Raw genomic sequence first — 24815 nt, 5'->3', positions numbered from 1 at the left:
ATTAGGTGTATTTAATCTACTTCGTTGTTAGTGTTTCTGAAGCTTTAAAACAAATATTCACTAACATATTCAGCTTTCACAGAGCTTGCTTCTCTCCAAAAATCTATAATCTGTTATAATTAATCAATGATGTCAATAGTCTATAGTGACATTCTGTTATAAAATCAGAGGGAACAAAGTTATACATTGTCAGGATTTATATATATTACGTTATGTGAATACATACCTCCACAGACATCGCCGTCCACATTTTCACACTGTCGATCATCACATTCACAGTTTTTGCCATAAACTCTGTTGTCTCCTGGAGGGAAACAAGTGCATTGGCCACATTCACATCTCCCTGTAAGAATAGATAATTGTTACAGTCATGATTTCAGTAAACTAAAATAATTGAAGGAATAAACCAAACTTATTCTACGCCCTCACCCCCCCAAAAGCAAATTACAAGTCACTGTGTATTAATTAAAGCATTCACATAAATGCTATTAAAAAAAAAATCAACAAACAAAACCAACTATTCCCTCTCCATGGCAACAAGCAAAAGATATTACTGTTATATCTTGATGAAAACAGCAACAATAAGCAATAATTGGCATTGTATGTTTTTCATATCTCAACTTTGCATAACAGAGTATGGCACATGCTTAACTGCACAATTAACCTCTGTAATTGATCTAAAATATTAAGCACATCGCAGGCACTCTAACATGAATGCAATTAGAATTAAATAGTCTATGCACAGGGCTATCCAAGACACTTTCTATTCATTGAGAAACATAACTCTTCAAATACTCTGTCATAGAATCATAGAATAGTTAGGGTTGGAAAGGACCTTAAGATCATCTAGTTCCAACCCCCCTGCCATGGGCAGGGACACCTTATGCTAAATCATATCACCCAAGGCCTCGTCCAACCTGGCCTTGAACACTGCCAGGGATGGAGCATACACAACCTCCCTGGGCAACCTATTCCAGTGCCTCACCACCCTAACAGGAAAGAATTTCCTCCTTACATCCAATGTAAACTTCCCCTGTTTAAGTTTTAACCCATTAGTCCTTGTCCTATCACTACAGTCCCTAAAGAAGAGTCCCTCTCCAGCATCCCTATAGGCCCCCTTCAGATACTGGAAGGCTGCTGTGAGGTCTCCACGCAGCCTTTTCTTCTCCAGCCTGAACAGCCCCAACTTCCTCAGCCTATCTTCATACGGGAGGTGCTCCAGTCCCCTGATCATCCTCGTGGCCCTTCTGTGGACTTGTTCCAACAGTTCCATGCCCTTTTTATGTTGAGGACACCAGAACTGCACACACTGGTCTTTCGTCTCAGCATTTCCCCTCGGGAAACGACTGTTAAGAAGACCCTTAGTAAGGCTTTTCTAACACTAGGTTTTGTGACAATGAAACCTTTTAGGTCAACACATACTGCTAAATTATTCTTAATCTCTCTCCTTTTTCTTTTTTTTTTCTTCTTTTTCTTTTGAATAATCTACACTGGTTAGAACTGTTGGGTTTTTTTTTCTAAAAAAACACTCCAGTCTAATTATGTTGGTGTAGGGAGAAATCTTATTACCTATGGAAAAAAATTCTCAGCTTATTTTATAGCTGCTCTACTCTTCATGTTCCCAAGCAGCAACGTACTTGTACAATGCACTTTTGAGCTGACATTCTATGTGCCAGGATTCAATCTAGAAGGACATTTTATGATCAGTTTAAAGTGCAAGAATCTTAATAAAAGACATGCTGACAGAGAGCATTAACAGCAAATACTTCACGATACCTTAATAATATATATTTTTTTAAAACAGTTGCACTGGCAATTATATGAGAATAATCACTCCAGAAAGAAACTTACTATAGGAAATGCATCTACCACATCACAGTTGTATTTGGTAACCATGTCAACATTTAAGATATGATTGTCTGCAGAATGACTGATGTTATTTGCCTGCATTCACTAACCTATAATTATTTACCAAGAACAGCTACATTAGAAACTGGGGGGGGGGGGGGGGAATAATCATTCCTTAGTATTTAAATATATGGAGATTTTTAATGAGTCCAACTTGTTACTGTTTGGGGCTCTCACAGTCTCTTTCTATGCATACACCTCAGACAAGCTTGCTACGTGTACAAAAATGTCACATCACAGTGTCCCAAAGCACAGTCACCTGTAAGCAGACAGGTACCTGATGAACAGGACCCATCTGTTGTGAAGACTCTATAAAATAAACAAAAGAACCATCCTTAACAGTGGTATCCTGGCCAACTAACACTGTACTAAGGAGGATGCCTGAAGGACAATAAAATCAGTTTAAATAAGTTGCTTTGAAGAGAGGAGTCGGCAGAGATGGAAAATCCTCCAGAGGTACAAAGGAAGGTTCTGTAATGAGGTTCCTGCATGTTCTGTAATTAAGCACTACCTTCTGTAATGCTTAATTTAATAAGTCAGAATGACTTGGGAGCCCAGTGGCTGGGCACTTGCACTGGAATGGGAACAGGTTCCTCTCAGTCCCTGCTGCAATTAATATTTATTCATTTTAGTTAATGTGCAACAGATACACCAGCAAGAAAAGCTGATGAATATCCCATCCCTAGGCAGATGGGGCACGTTTTTGTCATATATATGTACAATCTCAGATTGTCCTCTCCATCAAGCACAAAGGGATTTAGGCTCTACTTTTTCAATCTTCTCATCTGAGCTAATGAATAAAATACCAACACATATATTCAAAAAGCCCAAATTCCATGCTGATATTTGTGCCTCATATTTTATTTCAGCTGGCTCCCACCTAGTTTCAGGGTATGATTTAGATCATCTGACTGCAGACCTCAGCAGAACTGAAAGTGTCTTGAAAATGGACAGAAACCTCAGTCAGTAAGTACTCTGGAAAATGATTCCTCCAAGTTATTTCCTTGTTTTAAATATTCAAAGATACAGTTATAGTAGTTTAGTACACTGCTGCCAAAATTGATAGTCAAATTATTAGTTCATCATCCCTTTTCTTTTAGAAATGTGACAAAATCAGCCCTAGGAATGAAAGAAGTTAATTTAGTAGTGGCACTAAATAATTGCAACTTGGTATTGGCTTAAAGTACCTTTTACTCTCACAAGTACTGAGATTTGATTAGATTAAGTAAAGTGGTGTTATTCTGTGGAAATAATTTAACAGACAATTAAAGTCCTTTTGCTTCTGAACAGATATCTATGTAGGATGCAGGGTACATGCAGCACACATACATGATGTCGCAAATGTAAACTCTGAAGTCTCATTTTATCACCATATACATCAACACAGAAATTAATAACATTTTGTAACAATAAATTTCAGATTGCTTCCCTGGGAAAACCAGTATAAGATCTCTGCAGGGTAAGCTTGCTTCAGCCATACTACTACTTTGTCAAGTGTATATACTACCAAAATAACAGAAGCCACACCTTATTCTGTGACCTTCTCTTAGTTATAGTGATACAATACCTACCAAACAAATTCAATCATTCAAAAGTAACTTGAGACTCACATTATACTGAAAAGGGATCAGCACTTCACTAAACATACTTTCATTGTCTAGAATAATAGGTTTACCATAGCAACCTGATTATAGAGGGGAAGCTACTGCCAAACACATCCTAAATTCTCTTTAAATTCCAGGGCATGCAGAAACAATTAAACACAGAAGGGCTATAATATTCCGCACCTTCTCAACTGTATATGCAAAAGCTACACTTTATGAGTAAAAAGAAACAACTTCAGCTGAGGCATTTTTTAGCAGGGGGCTTCTCATTGCTAAACAGGGGGAGTAAATTTCATCACCCAATGATTTCAGATGAAGAAAGCTTTATGATGGAGGTTGTATTAGCTATTAGCATTGAAAAACTTAACCTATTTACTCCAGTGAAAGATTCCAAGAATAGAATAATTATACAAGACATTTATTTGTCTACGGTCTTAATATTTCCCCACACTCTTTCCTTGCATTGATGTCAATAGAAGTATTAACTTATATAATTGTTATTACTTGAAGACTGAAAAATTACCAGCTTAGGGTGGAGTCTTCAGTTTTTAAAAGGGAATTAAAGAGCCACATCTCATTAAAACACATAAGTTTATTAGATAATTGACTACAGAATTCTAAAAATCTACACCTTAAGCATTTAGCTTTTGATTTTATCCATCATTTACTGTAGCATTTTTTCATTCCTCTTGTCCAACATTTATGAAAGCATAACTAAAGTGAGCAGTACCTAGACTTACAGCAAACCTGCTTCCATGAAAATTACTGTGACCACTAGCTGCATATGCATTCAAACCAATTTCCAGCTGCTTATGTACAATGAAGGAAAGTCTCTTTTATACAGGTAATTTTCATTTTAAAACACTGTGCTAGAAGTATATCATTTACATCATAAAACATTTTTACCCTGTTATTATCAGCAAAAAAAATATCAGGAAGAAACACTAATAGCTTTCAATGTAAAAATAAACACTGAATATGTAAGAATGTAAGATCTATCTCATTTTCTTTTCCTGTCTATAACTACAGTATATAGGATTTTTCTGTGCATGGTGCTGAATTTTTATGTTCTAAATGAAAAAAAAAAAACCAACCCTTATTTTTTTTAAATGTTTAAGGAATACAGCACCAAATTACACTGAGATTGTTGTTAAGGTTCATTGGTACCTCAGAAAGATGGTGTTTCAGGCTAGTAATAAATATAAGGGAATATGCCTTTAGGAAGGAGTTTTCTGCCCTATGACTGTTCCAGACTTAAGATCTGAAAGCATTACCTATTAGAAATCACAATTTCTTTGTTATCAAGCAATCTCAGGCAACCTAAGAACATTCAGTAAAGCTGCTGTGTCTTTCTGCCAGCAGAAACCATTTCATGCTGGATGGGAACAGAAGATCCAAAATAATGATCAGAAATGGCAAATCAGAGAAGGGGGATGGGAGGATTTGTGCAGATCACAAAGCTTCAGGGGACACAGTAAATGAGGGGAAGCAGACGTGACATAGGGAAATAAAAGGTAGGATGTAGAAGCTTCAGGTAAAGAAAAGGAAAATTCACTGACTGGGTGGTGGCGGGAGGAGGGGAAGGAGTCCAGTAAAGGGAATAAACTTAAGTGCCACAAAATGGGCAAACAAAGTGCAGGGCTTGCAGGGTTGACAATCTCATCATGCCCTGTTCAGTCTGAGGCATTAAGAGCAGTGCAATCCAGCTGAGTTTGATCAATGCGGAGGAATTCATAGACTCAAACAGAAAACAAGTACAGATTCCTCACTGGGCACTCACAGTTTATTTTGCATGCTCCATTCCCAAAATATCCTGGAAAGACTTCCCACACCTTAAAAGGCTTTTCATTTAAAACAAACAAACAAAAAAACCAAAAACCAACAAAACAAAAAACAAACAAACAAAACCAAAAAACCAAAACAAAGCAAACGAAAAAACCCAGACCACACAAAAGGAACAAACAAAAAACCCCCTCCACATATAAAAATATCGTATTGACTAGATAAAAAATCATTCCGTCTTATACATAGAGGGATGCCTGGCTTTTAAAATGCTGGCAATTCTTGGACCTGATTGGTTGGATGGTTTATGAGATGCCAGAAAAAGAAGACCTTTGGAGGCATCTTTAGTATGTGCAAACAAAATCATCGGAAGCCCTTTGAACACCTGAATATCTGGCTGATCTCACACAAACTATGAAAATCTGAGGATTAGTTTCTTAGAAGGACTTTGGGCAAGCAAGAGCAATGCTCTACTTGTAATTATGAACAATGTAATCTGCAACTTCTACTTATGGTGGGGAAAAAAAGGTTTCCTCCTGTAAAAAAGGTTTATGAATTCACATTAGTACAGTTCTGCTGTCTCCAATGCCCCAACATGTTTGGGGTTTTGTGACAAAATAGCTGGATAGGTTAGCATAACAGGTTCTCTCTTACCATCTCAGTGAAATGAAGAACATCAGAGCCCTTAAATGTGGTTTGTCCACTGTACAGACTGCTCAGTTGTAGCTGCAGAGTGTGGAAGGTGCACTATGCTGCTCATCACAATGTACTGACCTTTAGCAGAGGTACTAATGTCAGTTCATTCCTGGGGAGCGGCAGCAGTAGAGACAGAGGCGTGTATCAGATCTATCAGTAATGTGGCATCCTGGCTCTGCTGTGCTCTGCACCTTATGAGTCTTTGCAGGAAAGACAGAAAGACAACAGTCCAGGAGAGGATATCTTGTCCAGCAGCTTCCTTGCCTTTGAAACATCCATTGGGAATAGACGTTTCTGTATTTTAACTGAAGCTACAAGAACCATGAAGGATTTCTTTTCTTGTTGTGCACACGATTGCTCTATTAGGCAATAGAGGTTTGGGGTTTATGGAGAGCTTGTTTTTGTGGAGATCATTTGATGCAAACTGTTTTTCACACAAGGTTCAAGCAACAAGCACTTTTTTTTTTCCTGCAGTACATTGCGAAAAAGAAAGTTGTGCATTTATCTCCTCACAGACAAGGAAAAAATGTGCTGCAGCTATTACAAGAACAACTACTTGTTCAGATCTGGGTTGGGAACTAACTTTCTATTCCTAAATCAATACACAGAAAACAAACATGCCTTGAGTCTACTCATAAAAAGAGATTATTTGCAGCGTGACTGACCCAAGACCTCACCCGAACATATAAAAGCTCCAGAGAAGAGCTTAGCTGAATCATACCGACATAAAATTAAATTCAAATTGCTGTAATAAATCTAAGTAGTTTCCAAACTTCAGATTTTTTAACTTTTTTTTTTCCCCTCCAAGAATTCTGTACACTGATGAGAACTTTTAGCAGCAAGACCTGAGATTTTTTTATTTAAATCACACCAACAGTAGCTAAAGCATGTAATTGGGTTAAATATTTATGGTTTTCCTAGTCTTACTAGGCACCTCTCAAGAGCAATAACTACATCAGCTACTGTCAGCGCTATCAAAGGGCTGAAGGAAGTGGAATCTCTCACCATATATCACACACTCAGAAGACTTTTGTTCCAGGTTGCATTATCTCACCGTAGGCCCATATGTGCCTTTAAGGCCCAGTATACTTTCACTAATTGCTTACACCTGGCTTGAATTTATCTTCCATAACACTCTTGGAAAACCTACTCCAAGTCTGTGCTAAGTGCTCAGTGACACTGGGCCATCCAGAGCTACATGAAACATCATCACCTCCACTCCGTGTTTTGCAATGGCTGTTGGTATAAAAATTTGGCCTACAAAACAAGCACTATTCACAAATTAAGAAATTCTTTTGTTAAAGCTGTCTGAGACTTTCCACTGTTGCATATATATTTTAGGATGTTACTCACTAGTACAAAATACCAAGTTGTCCCTCATATAATAAGGTATGTAGGTTAAAAAAAAAAGTACGTTTCTTTTAATCTTTTCAAATTTAAGTTGCTTTATAATGTAAAAGAGTATTTGAAAAGGTCTAACAATCTAGTTTATTCTTAAGGGAGAAAAAAAAAACAACCAAACAACAAAAACCAACAACACAGGAAACAAATATCCCTAACATATCCTCCTAAGCCCTGGGGAACTAAAAGATGCTATCCCAAACAACAGAACCCTCACAGCAGCACAAGCAACTGAATATCCAGGATTGTAAAAGAGAGCATTATGCAAGAGCAATTTCAAATGGTTGAGACTTGCCTCCTGCTCTAGTACACATGCATGTATGACTGGAAGCCTAATTGCACAGTTGGCATATGGCATCTGAAGTAAATGCTCTTCCTTAGTGACAGCCTAATAGTGAAATACTTCTTTAGATAAATCCACTCAACAGCACCACTTCACAGATTTAGCATCAGATAGTCTTTTACAGCTCTCACTGATCAGCACTACTGATTTGTATCTTTTCTGCGTTGCTTCTCTTTCTTCTCCCCCTCCCTCCCCCCTCCTCTTTTAAAACATTTGGGTAAGAAGCACTGCTGTGCTGCTAGTTTCCTTTTCAGATTGTTAACTTGTTGACATCTGCTATCATCATCAAGCCGGCATGTCTCCTCCATCTGCCTCCTCTCAGTAGCAGTGCTTTGAGGATACACTCCTTGAAGGCTGCTATTGTGCTTCTGCACAGCCAATGGGGAATTTCTAGAGGAGTTCCAGGAGAGGAGCCATTGAGAACACCCCTGCCCACTTTGCAAGAGCAGGATTTTAGCCATATGCCTCACTTTTCCTGGTGACATTTTCCTCTGGCCTCCTGCTGGGGGTACGTCCTTGACAATTCACTCACTATATAAAGGGCACAAGTAGGACTACGAATGCAATTACTTCTCTGTTAGAAAGAAATGTGATAGTCAATGTCACCACACAGAGGAGAGATGTGTGAAAAAGACAAGAAAGAAGGTGGCAAAACACTTTCTAAGGGAATGTGTTGTTAAGGCAGAGAACAGTGGAAATGGAGGAGGAGGAATCCGTTAGGGGGAAAAGAGAAAAACTAGACAGCATGACAAATGTTACTCCAAAGATGTAAAAATTCTAGAATTCAGCAAGCCATCATCTGTTGGGTTTTTTTCAACCCTTCCTCCCTCATCTCTTTTTCATTCTTTACCTCCAAATGTTTTCAATAACTCAAACTACAAAGAAAAACTACTGTAAGAGATGCCAATAAATCAAGTAAACGATACACAGCATTCTATTTAAACTAACATCTTCTCCATAGAATAGGAAAAATGAAGTTGTGTTTGATTTAAAGGACCTGACTTGAGAATGCTTTTCCTTCGCCTTGACAACTATAAGGAAAAATAAGTCTCATTTTCCCTTCAGCCTATCCAACTGTCTGATGCTTAGCATAAGCTGCTATAAAATATGTTGTAGCAAAACCCAAACATAATAAAGAGGCACAACCCAACAATGAAAGATATATGGAACGCAATGATATTGTTCAAGAAGCTGTGATGGCTTTTGAGCCATTTACAGCTTCGTACGTTTGACTGCTTTATCATCCAGAGGATTGACTGCTTACCCCTTTTTACATGATCTGCCATGTAATGAGTCATAGCACTAATTCCACAGAGATATTTAATTTGCAGATTAATTTACTAGAAAATGTCAACTGCTTTGTGGAAGTTTAATCACCAAAATGTTAACCTTGTTCACTTCCTGCTGATGCCTGTTGTTTATTAGGTAGTAAATTTCAAGACATTTTAAGGTTGTAATACCAGCCTATCTATTAAAACATTTAAACTCCTAGATGCTTTGCTCTTTGAAGCTTTAGCAAAGATTAAAGAGCTTTATAATGGCAAAACAATAATATGAAAAGATTAAACTGCATAGCAACCATCAATATTATTTGCAGATAACAGACTGCTAAGTTCAGAAACCATGGCAACAAATGACATCACACTATATCTATCTTATTGATTAGCTTTCACCTCAAGACTTTTTCCAGAAATGAAAGACATTACCTAGCAACTGCATCATCTACTGAGTTGTTCCAAGTTAAAATGCTCTTACCCTTCACTTGCAAGCAAATTTTTCCTTTTTGTTGCCAACTGGCCAGATTGTGCACTAGTCTCTCATTACGAGGGTATTTAATCTGTTGGAAAGACACTGCCTTATGGCTCCTAAAATCTTTGCCCCAAATGTAAATACATCTGTGAAATAATGCTTCTTCCCAGCACCCCAAAATGTTGGCTCTGAGGAAAAGTATGTATTGTGTAATGACGGAATTAAAGACATGACTGCAAAAACTTTTTAAGTGTAAATAACCCAGGCCTTCATTTTCCAACTCTTTGATTTCAAGTATTAGTAGCAAATTCTTTGTTCCAGGTAACTCTGAGTTTACAGATTTCAGTAAGAGTGCATAGTAATAATAAAACAGTGATACAAGAGATGTCAAAGGAGACCAGCAAGTCACATTACATATCACCCTATAGGTAACCTTGTTTAAACTTCTTGAAAGTAATACCCTCTTTGCTCACATGCCTTGATAGTCCCCCAGGAGCAGCAAGGACACTGTCGAGACTTAGAGATAACAGGTATACTTACAATGAGCTTCACATATTTATGCTCAGCCTCCTGTTTGGAGGACCTGAATAAAACTCAGCAATTAAAGACACTTAGCAAATTTCAAGCTAGTTAAAACACATGTAGCAAGTAATTAAAGCCTACCAGCGAGGTCACACTATTCCTACAATGTCTGACACCTAAAAGATGGATTTGTGATCAGTTTCCAAACCTTCTTGACAAATACGAAAGTACACTGAAACACTAAAATTAAGGCATTTTATTTTAGTTAGTTAACGTCAGTAACTGTTATGAAGAGGCTAAGACTGAAACAGCTATCTATGCATTAACCTTCTGGATAGTTTTGAGAGCAAGAAATCAGGATTATAGCGTGCATTAGGCCAAAAATTTCTGGAATGATCACCGTTAAATAAGACATGCTTCTGCCAAGATTTCTGCTTTGACTGGAACTGATCTTCACTTTGAAAATCAGTCACTAGCAACAGATTAACTTGTGTGCTAAAGTTGGAGCTGCAAAACTGTCTCGCTGTGCAGCCACCTGCCCCTTCTCTACCACGTTCCTTCAGTCCTGACCCATGTTGCCACCAGGGTCTGTGTCTGCTCTCGGTCTGACAGCCCACTGAAAACACTGACAGCCAAGGAAACATGTCTGGAAGAGCCTCAGCCCCTGGTCAGTGTCATCCGCTGAACTGGAGAAGAGGAAATGCCACTGATGAACAAAGGAGGTGCCTGAAATCAGTGGAAACTAGGGACCAAGAAACCGTTTCTTGCATCACTTCAGGGACTGCTGTACTGCCACACAACATGAATGTCTGGGAGTGCCAGGAAAGGTTTCTATAACTCACAATTTTCCCTACAATTCCTCTCTCAAAAGAGGGTGGGAGAAGGAAGAAAAGAGCTCAAAGTTCCCCATAAAGCATTAAAATCCCTCTATCAGATGGATAATTTAAAACACATGACCAGGCAGCAGCCCCTTGGAAATTTCAGTCAATATGATTTTGAGGAAAAACAGTCACAAATGTCGGTAATATGCTTGATATCAAATACTGTAGCTCTTTTAAGGATATAGGTATTCTTTCTTGTCTTTAAAAGTCACTGTTTAAGAAAATGAGAATTTTATCAACATTGATATATGGAAAAAATTAAGATGAAAATATGAAAAAAAATATTTCCTTTTTTTCATAGCATTGGAAACATTCTGAAGTCAAATGAAGCAAAAATAGAAAAGCTAAGGTCTATTATATAAATCAGAGAGTAAGACAGTGTTTTACAACTGATTAAAAATGTTAAGACTGTAAACCCTGATAAGTACTGCAGGGAATTCTATGTTAAATTGAAAACATCTACCCTCTTCTGTTTTGGAAGAAGTATAGATATTACACAAAGTACTGCTTTGTCAATCTCCTCAGCCATCATGGAAGAGCACAAAGACAATGCAAACAGTGCTTCCCACAGACCATTACTAAAGGTCTTCCAGAGGGCTTTAATAAATATTTAAAAATTCATCAGAAATGAGATTGCTGGCTAAAAAAGCAATCCTTTCAAGGAAAAAGCACTATCCACTGCAACATTTTATAGCAAAAAATATCCGCCAAGCAAAAGGACTAACAGGAGAAATCTGGACCTACCCAGGGAAGTGATTGGTTTTATCTTCCTGGGTAGAGAAAAAGAAAGAATGCATCAAAGCCATCTGCTGTAGCAATTTGTGTTCCTTTTCTCCCACAGAATACTTTGTCTAAGCAGGTCCACTAAATTGTAAACTAAAACTGCCTATTCTCCAGCAGTGAATATATGAAGAACATAGTGTTCCCAGAGATAGCTGCCACTATTACAGGAATCTGAAGGTAGATGTGACTCTCTACCCACTCCAGCTAATTAGGAGCAACTCCTTGAAACTTTTGAGCAAGGTTACTCCAGTGGAGAGGAAAGAAAGAACTCAACCTTCAGATAAACCAGGTGAAATAAACCCTACAGAAGTAAATTTCAGTACTTTTTTAGCCTAACCAAAATCACACTGATAAAATAGCCAGTGACTAAGTCAACAAAGCAGAATCACTGTGGAGATACCATGTGAATTTAAAGGTAGGAGAGAATGCTGGGAGCTTTTTCTTTTTTTTTTGTGTGTGTGTGTTTTTGCATTTAAGGATAAGAGTAGGAAAAATTATCCAAGTGGTTGCCAAGGAGGCAGAAGATGGGACTTGGAAAGAAGACCATGACAATGGATACACTTTAGGAAGCATGCTTTGCAATATGTACATGTAAGAAATGTAATCTAACAGGTTCCACCAAAGAAAAGTTCCCAAAACTAAAGATACAGATGAGGATAAAGGCAAAATTTGGATGGGGAATGAAAAGGTATGAGAGAAGTGGGAAGGCCAGATATACTGAAAACTTGCAAATCTGGCAAACAAGATTTTGACAGCAGATTCCCTATGAAAATGGGAAACATCTGGCCATGAAGTCAGGATACAAAAGTAAAACCAGTAAAAGAGAAGAAACAGGCTTGAAGGATAAGTTTTGAGTGCTCCAAACACCCTGAAAAATGAAGAACCAAGTGAAATTCTAGGAAAGAAGATCAGACACCTGGAAATCACAGAATCATTTATATTGGGAAAACCCCTTAAGATCATCAAGCCCAACTGTTAACCAACACTGCCACATCCACTAGTTAACCATGTCTTAAAGCACCACATCTACACGTCTTTTTAAACACCTGTAGGGATGGTGAATCAACCACTTCCCTGGGCAGCCTGTTCCAATGACTGACAACCCTTTTGTGGAAGAAATTTTTCCTCATATCCAACCTAAACTTCACCTGGTGAAGCACTTGTAGAAAGTGATAAGGTCTCCCCTTATTTCTTAGGAACATACAAGGGAGGCAGGTAAGTACCAGAGCTCATGGAAGAGTAAGTGAGTGATTATGTGAAAACAGAAAGGGTGATGATCTGCCAAAAGAATGAGCAAGGGTAGAAGGAGAACCTGTTACTGACACTCAGCAAATAAGGCAGATTAATCTCAAAAATACAGGGATGTGCAAAAGCGATGAGGATGAGTAGTTCTAAGGAAGATGCTCAAGGAAGTGAAAAGCCAGGTATTCTCAGAAAAAAAAAAAATCCGATTTGCAGAAAAGAAGTACCATTAAAAGACTATTAAAGACAACAGATAGCTCAAGCAGTGGTGTGAAGAGAGAGAAAAACTATATTATCTGCCTAAAGTAAAAGAATTTCTGTCCAAGTCAAAATTACTTTATCTGTGGGAAGGGCCAACACATTGTCCATAATAATAATCAGACCCCATTTCCACAGGAAGACAGCTCTGATTAACCAAAGCATGCACCTTTCTGAACTACAAAACATTATATAATTTTACAGACCATTCACTCTGCAGAAAGAAACACTATTTCCTGCACCACCATGGTTCAAAACTTTGCCAGCTGTTTTTTATTGTCACTGCTATGGCCTCCTTTCCTCTTAAACAGTGGCATCAAACCAGCTCTGAACCGCCATGGCTCATAAGGGTTGAATGGTGGTCATGACACATGGGATGTGTGGTGACACAATTAAGAGAAAAATAGTGTTGCCATTTGGCTATTCAATCAAGCTAGATGTTTCAGTAAAAACAACCATTCCTATATGCTTACTCGTTCCAATTAGAGAGGGCATCAGGGATGATGGTGCATGGTTGCACCTTCCAAGTTTCACCATGGATCTGAATTTAGGAAAATCATTAGCAATCCACCTTGTTGCCTACAAGAATGAAGCAAAATTACAGCACCCAAAAGCAGATCACTAGCCACCAGTGTATTAAAAGCAAATAGTGTGCAAAGTGTTCTAAAAAAAAAACAAACCCCACAACCTACGCCTTGCAAGAAGGAGAAAATTGCAAAGAGCATCCCGAGGTGGAGAAAGACAATGTGGGGGGAACAGCCTCTTACAGCTTTAAGATACCATTTCATAGCTGACAGGAGCTCTTGCTCTGCTGTGAAAGTCAGGTTTCCCTGGCTCTTGGTTTCTGCTGCACTCAAAGAGCCACAAGAGCTGGCAGCTCTTGCTTTGTGTGAGAAGTGATAACTTGCAGGAGCTTGGTCTTATAAAACCCTCAGCTCTGCTGGTTGCAGAAGCACTGCCATGCTTGGGGCAGAAGGCACTCAGGGACATGGTTTAGTGGAGGACTTGGCAGCTTTAAGTTTATGTTTGGACTCCATGATATTAAAGGTCTTTTCCAACCTAAATGATTCTGAGTCCTGCTGAGCCCTGAGCTCCAGGGCATCCTTTGACAGCAGCAGGATCCAACCCTCTGTAAGGCAACTGCCCCCAGAGCCAAACCCAACTGTTGATCTTGGACCTGCATATCAACAACAAGCACTGGAAATGAACCAGGCAGCTTTGCAGCAAGTGCAAAGTAGCATTTGTTGTTCATGGCTTTCATGAGAGGGATTAAACTGGTATGAGAGAGCAGAGAGGAAACAAATCCCAATAGTGAGAAATAGTCCAGCATTAGAATGCCATCTCTGGTTTTAGTATGTCATGAATTAATGCTAAAGCTATGTTTGCTCCTATGGATTTTTACAGACTATCAAAAATTCATCCCTACCCTTTTCCAGGAAATGTGAGAGGTCTGTTAGCAAAGAAGAAAACCAAACCCGATTACTGCTAACCAGATTGAACACAACAAGTTTTGTAAGCTCTATCATACTTGATTTCAGCTGGAAGTCAGGCCTAGATGGACCATTGCACACTTACTATAAACATCTTATTAGAGAAATAAAATAGGCCTGTTATTACCAGTTTAAAAGTGTCAAAATTGCTTTAAACACAGCATGAATGTGGGATTTACTTTCATTGTTGTTTTACAGTACCCCAAATTACTCAGACAAATAAATACAACATTTTAACACTACGCTTAAAAAGCAATTAATTCTGCAGACGTATTTTTTTAAGCTAATAAAGGTTTTGGTTTATTTTGCTTCGTTTTTAACAGCACGCAATAAGGAGCTAAACAGAATTTAGTTAATTAAAAAAAAAAAAAAAGGTGGATTGGCTCCTCTCTGCAAATATAGTCATAAGAAAATTGTATTTAAACCTCCTCTCAGTAGCTCCATGCAACTGAAAAAATGATGCATTATTAAATCCCTGTGCAGGAAGATGTAAGGTCCCAGCAACTGCTTGGATTTTAACCTTTCTCCCCAGGAACCCGAGTTATGGCAGAGCACTGACAACAGCAAATAAGAGGCTGCCACAGAAGAATTAGTAATTGTGTTGGTATTTTCATCTCCCCCTCCTGGAGTGGGGAGGCTAGTGAGTCTTGGTGCCAAGGGAGTGGGAAGAAGTAAGTAGTCAGTAGAACTCGTTATTTTTCTGTGAGAAAAAGTGGGAGGCATAAGTTATAGGGTGTGGTAATTCTAGATCACACAAGGGCAGAAACTGATACTCAGCTGTCAAAGGAAAAAGAGCAGTGGAGACATCAGCAGCAACCACATGTACTATAACATCAGTAGCATGCAAAACATATCAAAACTCTTGCAGTGCACACATGCGCACACTCATAGAAATGAAGCCTTTGTTTTAAACAGTCAGTTACTCTTTTGCTTCCTTCCCAAGAGGCAGCAGCTCTGCCTCCTCTCTAACAGTAAGACTGCACGCATCTCAGCGTCACTGCCAGAGACATTGGGTCTGTCTGCCATGCAGAGCTTGGCTCTCAGAAGTTATGATGGGACAGGGGGTCAGCAGGCAGAGCAGCAACAGGAGACTGCCAGAGCAGGCTGCGCTGCAGCGGACCTGGACAGCCTGGGAATGTCAATCTCGGGCTCAGGAGCCTGAGCGCAGGCAGATAGCAATGACAGAATTTAATATTTTCCCTGCAGCCTTTGTTATCAGCGCTGGTACTTAAATGAATGACTCATTTTCTGAAAGAGCACAACAGGAAACACTACACCCATCTCTAGTTCTCTACTACTTTATTTATAGCTGCAATTAATGAAAAAGAAATGTATTTTTCCCCAAGAAATTTCACTACACAAGTGAAAACTATCTACAAACCAAACAACTTATACAGTAAAAGAAATATCTATAAAACAATACAAAGTCCTCTCACTTTTAGTATCTATCAAAAAGATAGTCTAGGTTTACCTTAAAAAACCCACCACTGATAAGCAGAAGTTTAGTGTTCAGAAGACCAATAAAATCAGCACACAAATCCAAACAAACCCCACCCCAAATGTCAAGAGACATGCCCAATGCAGCATTTGGATAGGATGAGGGGTAATGGTTTTAATCTAAGAGAGGGTAGACTCAAGCTGCTAGATAAAAGAAAATTTTTTTATTATGAGGGTGGTGAGGCACTGGCACAGGTTGCCCAGGGACATGGTAGATGGCCCATCCCTGGAAATATTTAAGACCAGATTGGACAGGGCCTTGAGCAATCTGATCTAGTTGACACCTATGACATTGGGTTGGACTAGATGACCTTTAAAAATCATCTAGACCTTTCCAACTCAAACTATTGTATGATTCCATGTTTCTAGTTTTATACTGCAAATGCAGTTATTTTCATGGGCACTTTTCTCCAAAAAGACTTTAATGTAAAAAATTGCAGCACAGATTGATACAGGTTTCTTCTATACACAAAACCCATGCAAGACCACACAAACTCAGGATTTTCTGTAGAAGACTCTACAGACAAACCCTAAGCAATGCTGAAGAGCTTTGAGCCCATCCATGGTCTGTGCTCCAAATGAAATGATGTATTGGTCTGAAGAACCTTATTAACTCTTAGACAGCTGTATATACCATCCAAAGCCCTTGGTTAGATGTCCATGGAAACTAGGGTCATGTGGCTGGAACTCGGGCTCTGTAGAAGCTCATGTATTTGTCTTCTGCAGATAGATTTTTTGATGAAAATAAACCCATTTTTAAGCATGCCCATGGCTCTAAATATCTCAGTTAAAGAGACCTCACTAGTTATCACAAAGTGAACCATAAACTAGCCAACAAGGGGTGTACTCTTGCAGAACCTGAAACCCAGAAGCAGCAGCTCTCTGAACTCACCCCTTTAACTCTCCTCTTGCCATCAATGTTCTCTTCCCAAGGAAGTCCAGGCAATCACAGGGATTACCTGCTGCAAGGGAGCAAGTTACTGAGTAGTTACATGATGAGTGACCCTCTAATTCTCAGGTACAAGTTACACAAATTAAAAAGGTTATGCCGAAGAACATAGTTTAACAGCAGTATTTGCACATACATATGGAACAGTTTCTTTGCTTTTCCTTTTCATTAGAACATATGAGCCACACTACTCTCACGGGTTAGCCTCATACCATGAAATCACAGCATTTGACATTAGCAGAGATGGACTGTCTAGTACTGCTGTCCCATAAACCTAAGAGGCTGCAATAAGTTATCTGTAATTGAAATTAATTCATTTGTATTGATGGGAAAATGAAACTGTTGCCATGAATCAATGCTGCAAAATTGAACAGATTTATGTGTCCTTGTGGGAAAGTTTTTTCTGCTAATATGAGTAACAGCATAATTAATGAGGATCACAGAACAGTAGATGTGGTAACACACCCCTCAGCATCATCTAGTCCAACCCCTCTGCTCAGGCCACCATGACATACAGCAGGCTAACCTGTGTCCAGCTGGGTTTTTAATGATTCCAAGGATGGACACCACACAAAATCTCTAGGCAACCTCTTCCAAAGTGTGGCCACCCTCACAGGTTTGGTTTTTTTTTTCTTTTGTTTTATAGAAAGACTCATAGAATGTTTTGGGTTCAAAGGGACCTTAAAGATCATCTAAAAGAACCATTTTAAAGATCATCATGTCAAGCTTATTGGCAACCAGCACCCCCAAGTCATTCTCCTCAGGGCTGTTCTCAATCCCTTCACCCCCCAAACTTGTATTTGTGCTTGAGTCAGTCAGTAGCACTGACCATAATACCTGATGGTTTGCCTTAAGCTCTAGCAGAAGCTCTACAGTAAAATCTCAAAACCTGATTAGGCACAAAGGTACTTTATATCCAAAACAAAACAAAACAATAAAAGAAAAATCTGATCTACACTGCAGTAATAGATTCTCAGGAGCAGGTCTGCAATTAAAAAAACAAAAATTTACAGAGCATGAAGACTGCTACACAAATTACCATTCTCTGCTGGGAGGATAAGGTGTAGTTCTTTTTCAACATTTCCTAACATAAATCATCAATCCACCTCCTCAAAACAAAACACTCTTCCTTTGGGAAATGATGAGAAAAAGAGCAAGTCTCAAGTGGTAGCACTTTTGCTTAGAAGGCAACTGAAAGGTACCTGGATATGGTGGGAATGTTGTGTGACAGCATACATAGGCTAGAATGAATTCCAAACACCACAAAAGGTTATTCAAAGAAATCCAAGAGGACAAGCAGCCTTATGGTGCTTGACAAAACAAGGCAGCAAGCTGAAAAGCCCATCAACAACTTGAATGCAAAGTTAAACCGAGAATAGGGGAATTCTAGGAGAAGGTGGTCAAAAACAGGGCAGCCTACAAGTAAAACACATTTTGCTAAAGAAAACGACATGAGTTGAAGACAGGTGTGAAACAACTTCAAGCTGATGAAAATTCTCTGGTTTTCAAACTTGCTCTATATCTTTTAAACAATGCATTTTTCTGTTCTTTCTTGAGAGTAATTCTGGTGTATAACAAATAAATATATAATAAATATAATAAATACAGTATTAATAATATAATATAATAATATGAAAACTAAAACCAAAATCTTAGAATAGCATTATTTAAAGTCTACAACTATGAAGAAACATAAAAAGTCATTATGAATCTATGAGGGATACTTGTTTTGTACCAAGACAGCTTCAAAGCACATCAATGCACACCTTCTCAAAAATTAAAATAAAAAAAAAATTAAATAACTACATGTGTTTTAGGAGCCATTAATACAATTTCTGGTAAAACAAGTGTGACAGTAAGATAAAGCCTCAGAAGTGCAAAAGCTTAGCAATTTCAAATAACATAACTCACATCCCCCTACTTGGATCCTTTTTGTATAGCTGGGTATATTATGGCTGAACACAGAACAAATTACGTAACAGTACCAAGTGTTATCGCTGCCATGTTCATTCACTTACATACATATAACTGTATGTGGATACCTGTAACTGATTTGTTCTTATCTCATGCAATCCAGATAAAAAAGCTAAAAATCCTAGAAATGAAACATTTATGACCTTAAACCACAGGGTCTCTGTGGTTCAATATTTAACTTAAGACTCTTTAGGTTAAAGACAACATCTATCTTTTATTCTGCACTAAATTAATTTCATATCCAGTCCATGTTATCTGAAAAAAAGGGCTGTGGGAAGCTTCATATCCAAATTTCACTTGAATTGCTCAGTATGGCTCCAGTTTTTAATCTGCAAAAGATTGTTCAATAGCACAGGTTAACTCCTGCCAAGTGCTATTTCTATGTTACAATGTGTAGATGAAAGGGCAATAGAAGTGGTTTTCTCTCTCCCTTTCAAACTAATTATTTCAGTGAATTATTCCTGCATAATACCAGGATGAATTGTAAGTGCTAGCATCAGAAAAGCACCAATAGTCTGAGTGCAAAATACAGCTAGTTGGATTACTTGGAGTTAGTAGTTCACCAACAGCCATGAACAAATAAAAGGACTACCTCAGTGCTGTTTGATGTACTGAGATGGGTGCACTGATTCATTAAGTCAAACAAGAAGGTATTAAAGAAGAGAGGAGGATGTACAAGAAGCCTACAATTCATGCTGCATGGTTCACGCAAGGTAACTGGCTGCCTCCCTATTCTTTCTGGGAAGAAAGTAATATAGCAAAGTGTAGGAAGTTAAAGGGTCTTGGCCCTGCTGACTTCTTGCAGCATCCTAAGAAACACAACTGAATCAACTGAGAGATGGATCTCATCACACCACCTGCAATAGGCACCAATTAGGCATCGCCCAAACACGTTAATGAGCCCAACGAACAGCTGTGTCTCCCGCTGCTCACTTCTGTTCTTCCTTAGGGACTTTTCATAATATAGATATTCTAGTCTGAAGCTTAGATAAGGGATAGAGCAGGAAAGACAGGAAATAATCTGTTGTTATTCAAACCTCAAGATTTTTGCACATGGACTTTTCTTTACATCGAAGCATTTCTGTGCATTGTCTTTCATGAAGTTATGGTCTTCCTGACTCAATAATTAATGTGTAAAGTTATTGCTTGCATGCATAATCTTCCTCTCATGAATATGTGAAGGAGGAAAGATTATAAGTTGTCAAATGCTTCCAGAGCCTCTCTCCATGGCAGAATGATAGATCCCAATGCTGTATTTAAAACACAGCTGAATAGATAAAAATAGTGTTTAACTTTTATAGTCATTATGAACCACAGTAATTTATTGAACCCTTCAATCAGCTGAGGAAACAAAAGATTGGGTATGGGTGAATGACTCATTTCTTTTCATGCAGTATGCACTGATGCTCCAGTAACTTGATGATCTGAAGGCTAAATAAGACTGCACAAATGTATCACAGAAATGAAGCAAAGAAAACACATCATAAACAAAAACAAATCAGTGGAAAGCACTGAGGGAAACTCCAACCAGTAGTTGGCTCTTAATTAGCAGTATCTGCAGGATGTGTCTGAAATAGTTGGGAAGACAAATGTAGATTTCACAGTTACTCAGGAAAAAAAAAAAAAAAAGAAGTAATTTCAGTAGGAACAAATAGTAAATAGGCTTAGATATTTCTGCTCCAAACAACTCAACTACGGAATACATGCATAAGTTTTGTGCCTTCTTTTTTTTATTTTCCCAGAAGTTAGGTCCTATTCATGGAGGGAACTTGGATACCACATTAACTGCCACTGTTGACTGCAGCCTCATAGTATATATTAACGGATGGCATCATCTATCTATATTTACAGCAGAAATGAAAATAGTTTTGTACAACCCTGCTTATAAACTGGAAGCTATGAGGTACCACCTATCATGGAATATCCCTTAAAGTGAGAGTTTGTATACATCTTCCAAAACACACAAAGAGATCTTGATTCAGCCTAGGCAAAACTAACAATACAGAAATTGCTGTACTAAAGTAAAGAAATAGTTTATCTGATTATTTATCCATTTACTGACCATGAAAAGCTTTGGTAGGTTCAGATTTGGTATGCCAAACTGCATGTTATAAACTTGGCTCCCTTACATGCATCCCTTGCAGAAGAGCAGGGATCCGTCCAAGATTGCCAATGGATCCACAAACAGACACACCAGTATAGAAAAAGTCAGATGAGAAAAGGCTTATAACATTCATGAATTATAACCATTCTTGCTTGACTCAGAGTACAGAGAAGTCTATTTCTTTCCAGGTATCAAAGAGATGAATTTTTAAGAGGGGAAAAAGAAAGGAAAAATAGTAATAAATATTAAAAAAGAAAAAAAAAAGCCACCCAAAACCCACCAAAAAAAACCAACAAAACCCCAAAACAAAAGACCAAAAAACCACCAAAAAGAAAAAAAAAATCACTCCTTGCCTTCTTTTATTCTCAAAATATTCTTCCTCTCAAAGAAAATCAATCAACAATCAGAAAGATCAGCACCTTCAGATGAAGAACAAAAATTTAAGAGGGGTAGGCAGTTCTCACTGACTCCTAAGAAATAAAATACAGCCATAAATATGGGCAGTGTTATGAATGCAGCCATGAATATGCAATCTTCTGTATGATTTTGAATATACTGATGCTACGGGTTGAATTGTAAATGTCATTGCCATTGATGCATTTGCACTTTGCATTTGTGAAATGAAGATAAGCTGAAAGGCTGCTAGGAATAGCACTTAAAAAATTAAATAATCCTAGAGCTGGCATTTTGATTTTTTCCCTGTTCTTTACAGTATCCCAAAGTCCTCTTCAAAGCAGCTGATAGACGCTTTCAAAGTATGAATAAAATGACCAGGTAAATAACTGTGATAAAAATTTTCATCCAGATCATATCTGGCCTAATTACTAGAACTGATGCCCAATAAAGGCAGGGAAGTAGGTTTTACTCAGTATTTCAGACTAAAAGTTCAAAATATTCTTTGATGCTGTTTTTAAGTATCTGATTATGTATTTCTTACTGGGGAATATCAGGTTTCACAATAAATTGTATTTTTTGTTGAACCCCGGAGCAGAGAAAGCGACATCATAATTGATAACACAGAGGACAAGATAACAATTAAAATCTCAGCTAACACTGAGAAGGCAATGTTCCCTTTTGTCTCCCATATGCCATTACTCATTGTCAACAGAACAGAATGGTCCCTCCTAAAACAAGAAACCTCTTCAGACAAGAGCCATCACTTGTTGCCACACAGGCATACAGTGCTTACAGAAATGCTGCTGCCAGCTCCTGATTGAAGACCAGAGGCACCAAGAGAATACAGATGACCACAGATTAATTGCAACTAAGCCAGACATAGCTGGTGACAAAATGCAGCACCTAAATTCAAATATGAGTTTGGTTTATTAAACACACAGACACAGAATCATTAGCTTGCCGTTATGTGTCTCCTCTCACACAAATAGTGCCATTTAACAGACCCACCATGCAGTATTTTATGCTTCCTTAACACTAATGTGGTGTCTTCGAAGGCAAACACTGAGAGGTCTGAGCTATCTCAGACTGAAGCAAGAGGTTACCTTGAAGCGAAGTGCAAAACTACAAAACTGTCTTGTGATTTAGTTCTCTGTAAGAAGTGTAAAATTTGTGTAGTATACTCTGCTACAGGTCTAATTAGAAACACTATAACATAGGGCCTTTTGGAATGGAGAATGGGTCCCACTCGTCACATCATTACCATCCAGAATATCATCTCAACCTTTTGGTGTTTTATTAATGAAGTAGATGGTGCTGGGGAAAAAAAAGAAGAGAAAAAGAAAGTTTTTAAGTCTCAATTCTTCAACTTTTTCTCTGTTAGTATGTCATTGCTTGATCTGAAGAGGTTTGTTGTTACCTGTGAAAACAGTATAACTATCTTAGCCTATCCTTTGATGCTTTTTTCTAGAATAGAGTTTTACTAAATTCTGCTGTCATTGGTTAAAATAGAAAAGCTGAACAAAGAGAACATATACCTTCAAGTACTGTTTCTTATAATATTATAAAGTAGTAAAAAGAAGAGGTGAAAGAATTGAAAAGGATCTTCCTTGCTACTATTTTTTTCATGATTGTGTAAGTTTATAGAAATTTATATGTTTATTATTAGTATAGCTAACGGTAAAGTATTGGCAGTTTGTGCTTCTACCTCCCTGGATCATTCGGATCAGGTATTAGTAGTCACTATTCAGTCTTAGTACACAACTGCCAACACCACCATCACCCAAAATTTCAGGTAAGGATCCTGATTTCTTCTTGACTAAGAATAACTACCACTAGAAAAATTAATTAGTTTAGCAGCTTACATATAGATGAATATAGTAGTATGAATGAAGCTTATTTTTCCTGAAATTGAGATTTGATGACCATGAACTTCTGATTCTGTGGGAGCAGGGAACCAGTTTTCCTCTTTCCAAGTGGACTACCCGAGAATTCATTCTTGTCTATTTTTCTTGCAGGATTGAGACAGTATCAATAAACTCTTTAGTACTTATATTGCAAATGGTTATAGTAATAAAGGTGTTTAATCATGAGAATGCCAACAGAGGAAGCGTTGTGTTCACCTTCCAAATCAGGGTCATTAGGCCTTTCTTGAAGATACGGCTTTGTTCTTAAATTAAATAGAAACTATTGACCCCAGTACATGTCTGTATGGAATCTAAACATCTGAACTGTGCATTATCTTTTCAAAGCTAAATTCAGTGGGCAAAATGGATCCAACTTGGAGAAAATGGATTTAATTATAATAATACTACTAGTTAATTAATAATAAATATTTAATAAATGATACTAGTAATTAGATATGTAATCACTAATTTGGGTACGGGGAAACAAAAAGGTAAACATTAAAACTATATTGCTTCTAGCCCTTTCCCATGTTCAGCTTCACTCCTGCACTCCTGATTCCTCCCCTCTGCTGCCAGCAACATGAGGGGATGGGGAACTGAAATTTCTAGTCAGTCCATAACAGCTCCTCTCTGTCACTCCTTCCTCCTCATGCTTATCTCCTGCTTCAGTGTGGACTCTCCATGGGCTGCAATGGATGTCTGCTCTGCCATGGAGCACCTCCTTTCTCTGACCTCAGTGCTTGTAGCGCTGTTTCTCACTCTTTTTAGTGCTTCACTATGGAGATGAATGTAGATATTCAGACACAGCAGGAACACTTCACCTTGCCATGAAGTTTTCTGTGTTCAGCCCCCAGTGAAGGATTTAAAAGTTTGAAAGGAGTTTTTGAAAACCGTGTGATTTACATGGTACTTTGACTATGTGATTTTTTTGTCATTGATGATAGTACCTTACACCAAAACACTTCTGCCATTATTAGGCAAATCTTATACAAATGTATCATTATTATGGCAATTTGGCAAGAACTCCTTGAAGAAATGTAGGTTGAATTATTTCTCCATGAGCATTTATTTCATCAAAAAAAAAGAACCCCCTGAAGGCATCCTACCTGTAAAATTATATATAACTCACTCAGCAGAACTCAAGTGCATTACCAAGCTGAAATTTCAGTCTTAAAAGTCTTCTGCACAAGGCACAAGTTATTTGGGATTCTGACAAAGGGGTTTAGAAGCTGTAACATGTTCTCTGTAAAATATACAGAATGCATTGCTTTTAGCATTGCACAACCCTTACTGACAAAGTAACTCCATGTAAAGATTGTAAATCAGGTCCCT

The 24815-nt window shown here is 38.1% G+C and overlaps 1 protein-coding gene across 1 annotated transcript in view; it reads right to left on the bottom strand.

The window, feature by feature from the left end:
• The window catches only part of ITGBL1 (integrin subunit beta like 1), a 141102-nt gene that overhangs the window by 23474 nt on the left and 92813 nt on the right, over positions 1 to 24815 (bottom strand). Inside the window, exon 8 of the mRNA XM_062624690.1 lies at positions 227 to 343. Within this exon, the coding sequence (XP_062480674.1) occupies positions 227 to 343 (117 nt within the window). The remainder of the gene's footprint in view (positions 1 to 226; positions 344 to 24815) is intronic.

Source organism: Pezoporus occidentalis, unplaced genomic scaffold (genome assembly GCF_034315485.1).
Source record: "Pezoporus occidentalis ecotype Australia unplaced genomic scaffold, CSIRO_AGI_Poc_V1 ctg27, whole genome shotgun sequence".
Lineage (NCBI taxonomy): Eukaryota > Metazoa > Chordata > Aves > Psittaciformes > Psittacidae > Pezoporus > Pezoporus occidentalis.
Note: the sequence above shows the minus strand (reverse complement) of the source record. Positions and strands in the feature narration are given on the sequence as shown.